The sequence below is a fragment of the Bactrocera latifrons genome, unplaced genomic scaffold (assembly GCF_001853355.1).
Source record: "Bactrocera latifrons isolate USDA-ARS-PBARC rearing strain unplaced genomic scaffold, ASM185335v1 scaffold_34, whole genome shotgun sequence".
Taxonomy (NCBI): domain Eukaryota; kingdom Metazoa; phylum Arthropoda; class Insecta; order Diptera; family Tephritidae; genus Bactrocera; species Bactrocera latifrons.
The window spans coordinates 490,714-494,845 of record NW_017536979.1 but is presented as its reverse complement, the minus strand read 5'-3'; the positions used below and the strand labels follow the sequence as shown (position 1 = coordinate 494,845).

The window sequence follows — 4,132 nt, the reverse complement described above, 5'->3', positions numbered from 1 at the left end:
ATTAATWAAGGGGCTATGCCAGTGTGACAATTTAAAAAATTTATTTGTTTTTCGATAGCTTATATTTCCTTAAATATCCTGTGAATCGGGAAGATGCTGTCTTGATAGTTTTTGGTTGGCAGTATTGTAAAGAGCGACCGCTGAGAGGTGAAAATATTATATATATAAGTGGAACTTTAAACGCGTTTTTCTCGAAACGACATTTTTCAAAATTGATGACATCATAGTATAACTCAACGAGAAATTGGCCGATCCACTTCAAATTAAAGCTGAGTATTTTTAAATACATTTACTATACAATGTATTACGGYCTTTTTGATTGGTTGAAAATTGTCAATTTGGCATTAAAAAACGACCATTCTTTAATTTTTTTTTTCAAAATTACGTTTTTTGTGTATATTTTGTTAATTTTTGATATTTTTCAAAGATCGTATAGCTTATATCTTTAAAATTAATAAAAAATTTTGTTTTAGCTACTCATTCCGCTGGAATCATGCCAGCAGTTGGGGCGCTTTTTTTGGCACCTCCGAAGACAGCCCATAACTCTGTTATTTTTCAACATTTTTGTAAAAAAATCTTTAAATATACCTTAATATTATAAGTTCGAAGTATTCAATCGCGTACTTTCTTTTAAAAAGTACGTTTTYCATGTGTCACACTTGTATAGCCCCTTAGGGCTTTCATTTGCCTTTGAACGATCTGGCCACGTTCGAGCACGTCATTWTAATCGGCAAGCGAATTTCCATTTCCGAACAGCCAAGCCTTTYTCGAATACAATAAATGATATCGGAGACCTTCACAGAATCCAATGATGGCTTCGTCAAACGATCCTGGCAACGGAAAGCGGGCGAGAGTCTGCTGAGCGTATGCGTGGCCAAAGTCTGCTGATTGAATATCAGCATCAACAGCAGACGTGTRACAAGTGCAGCGTTCAACCATTGTAATGCATCAAAATCTTCCTTTCTCACAGTTGTGCCMTTGGGTYCAAGCACAACTAAGTTTTCAGCGGCAGCTGCAGCTTTGAGCGCTTCAAAATTGTMTGCGGTTTTGCTTTCATCATCTTTCATCGTACTTTCTTCCAAATCTTTTATCGGATTTGGTGGAAGATGTAGAATTGGCSCTTCTGTGCGCTGCCTTTTGGGGTCATTCGAACGAGTGTCGAATTCGCGGCGACGTTTCAATTGGGTGCTAGCTATGGAAGGTCCATGATAAGACGCGTCGCACAATTCACGTACACGGCTTCGGACTATTACAGACATTTTGCTATTTTCAGTAGTTGAATTCGGGAGATGTTGACACGTTTGTAGTTTGTACGAGTATGAAGATACAATGCAAGGGATCGCATATTTTATACCCTTGTCTAACAGGTGAAGTTTACCAACAGTAGGTATATGAGTCCGTTTCAATTATTTTGACCTTCAATTAATTGGTTCTTTAGATTCAGGTAACAAATTAATTTTAACAATATAAGYTGGTTCCTAATCCAGCTCCCTTGAAAATTACTAAATGATGAATTAATYTTTTCCTTTTTCTTTTTGAATTGTTATTTTATTATTTATTGTGAAAAGTCTACCCCCAAATTTTGTACTTGAGAAAGATAAAAAGAAATGTCGCGTGTTGGTAAAATATTGCTATCTGAAGAAAAAAAATATAATTGAAGCAAAAACTTGGCTTGATGACGAGTTTCGGACACTGCCCTAGGAAAAGCACTCACCAAAGATTGGTATGCTAGTTTAGACGTAGTGAAATGAGTACCGTAGGCAGTGAACGCCCAAAAGAGGTTGTCGTCATTCAAAAACATCAAAAAAGTCTACAAGATAATTCTAGGTGAAGTTATTCGAGATAGCAGGCGTCCTCAAGATAGCAACGAATATTTGGGTATGAGAAAGCTCTGTGCTGTTTCCGTGCGAGCTTACTTTTTACCAGAGTAACGAAGAGTTGATGATTCGGGACAGTGTTTGGAGATTTTTTGYGTCGATATCGATCAATGGACCCATCCTTTCATTCCGAAGTGCAATCGACAGTCATCTGGTCATCCGTTTGGATTACGCATGAACGCACTCCAAAGCGTGGGAAAGCACAACAGCCAGCTGGCAAGGTTATGCCGCCTTTATTTTGGAATGCGCATAGAACAATGGACTACCTTCAGAGCAACATCCTTCGTGTTCTCCAATTCCAACCCTAGCGAATTTTGGGGTTCTGTTCTCAGATCTCAAAAAGAAAAAAGCTCACAGAAAATTCCGTTGTAGGATCCTTGTGATCGGCGAAACTGAAGTCTAGTTTGAAGTAAAGGACAAGTCATACTATATAAATGGTATAGAAAAGTAGGAGGATCGGCGGATTTTGAGTGTGGTAAGCCGGGACTTTTCAGTTGACCTCACTTTCCCAGAGGGAATTTTCATTGTCATGGCTGAAGGTAGCSATGATATAACTTAATTCTTTCTGGCAATAATTATTCTGAAAAGCTTGTTGTAAAAGAAAATGAGAAGAGTAGATTGATGATCTTTAGCATACAAAGATCCTTTTACAAAAAACAGTCTGGAGCTTGACGTTAGAACTGCAGCTCAATCATTTAATACAAAGCATTGCAGGAGCCAAACACACACTGGCTCACCTAATAAAAAAATCGTTGGATCTTCAAACTGATTGACAAAATGGAACAAATATGGCAACAACTAAAAATAGTATTTTCTTTCTTCAGTAACGTCGTTTTTATGATTTTCAAAATTCGAAAGACATTGATGTTAAAATTTTTTGTGTTATACGAAAATGTAGACCACAAAATTTGTGTTTACAACATTTTATTTTAATACATTACAYTGCAAATTTTAGCAAAATCTAATTTTACATATCAAGCATTATATTTCTGAAGCTAATTTCGGTTTATTTATATTGTAATCTGCTTTTGATTTCCTAGTTCTGGCCACATCCGCGCACTTCATGGTAATGATTTGACGTACATGCTCTTCGCTGCACTGGAACCTGTTTTGAATGCAATGAATCACATCGGTTACCTTTAAGGGGTCCAGCGGAGGCTTTATATGGTGGTTAGGGAAAGCGGGKGAGGGCTTGCCGCTGAGTGTGTGAGTGGYCAGGGTCTGCCGGTCGAAYACCAACATAAGAAGGCTGCGTGTGGCAAGTGAAGCGCTAATCCATCGCKTCTTATCAAAATCGACCTTCTTCACAGTTGTGCCATTTGRTCCAATTATAACGGAATTACCATCTGCAGTTTCTCTAGGCAGTTKGGCGGTGCTGRCTTCTTGGGGCTCGTCTACTGTTGCTATAACYATAGGAACTGTCGCATTTCCTTCTTGAGGTTCGAGCRGTTGTGCTCTAGCCGCTTCTGTGAGGCTAAGCATAAATAACTGGAATGTAGCTARCTGTCTAATTACCACATCGTTTTCTGGTTCTGAGGTGCGCTGCCTTTTGGCGTCAATGAAACGAGCTTCGAACTCGCGGCGACGTTTCAACTGCTTGCTTGCTACGGAGAGGCCTCGACCTCCTTCTGCAGAAGARTTTATATTTGGCATATTGTGAACAGAATTGTTTGCCATTTATTTTCTAAGATATTGAGACGTTCGAAGATTGTTTGGATTTGATAATGAAATGCAGAGGATCTCAAATTTTATCACCTGTCGAACAGGTAGAACTGTCGAGCACCATTTGTTGTTGTTACACCTGCTTAATTGTTTCGACCTTCAAATYGTCAGGAGCTTTAGAAGCAGGTAGCCAATTTCTCGGTTTTGTGTGTGTGTTGATCAACCGCATGATCAAGGGATCCATTGTTTTGAGGTTGGGAAAATATTCCGGGAAAACCTTTTTGCCTTGAAACTTTATCACAAAACMAACTTGGTTTTTAATCAAAAAGAACAAAACTATTATTACTAAATGATAATTAAAAAGGTGTTTAGCGGTGTTCAGGCCCACCCAGCGCTTTGTTCTCTTTGTACTGTAAACTGTTGGAGTTTTCGCAGGGAAAATTTTATTTGTGATTTTTCTGTTAATAATAAATAAAATTTTCGTTTCAATCCCGTTCAGTTTTTATTTCTTTTTTGTAACAGCTCCATGTGTATTCATATTTGATGTCCTTTTTGAAGTTATTTTYATTTATTCGACCGTAGAACATGGCATT

General features: G+C 38.1%; 2 protein-coding genes across 2 annotated transcripts; both read right to left on the bottom strand.

Annotated features, from left to right (window-relative positions):
- Window positions 1-680: 680 nt before the first annotated feature.
- On the bottom strand, window positions 681-1,259 carry LOC108971296 (early boundary activity protein 2-like). The gene has a single exon (XM_018937260.1). It carries the CDS (start codon window positions 1,257-1,259, stop codon window positions 681-683), a length of 579 nt encoding a protein of 192 aa, XP_018792805.1.
- A 1,599-nt stretch (window positions 1,260-2,858) lies between these two features.
- Window positions 2,859-3,573, bottom strand: LOC108971326 (early boundary activity protein 2-like). The gene has a single exon (XM_018937295.1). It carries the CDS (start codon window positions 3,552-3,554, stop codon window positions 2,859-2,861), a length of 696 nt encoding a protein of 231 aa, XP_018792840.1. The 5' UTR covers window positions 3,555-3,573.
- Window positions 3,574-4,132: the final 559 nt, after the last annotated feature.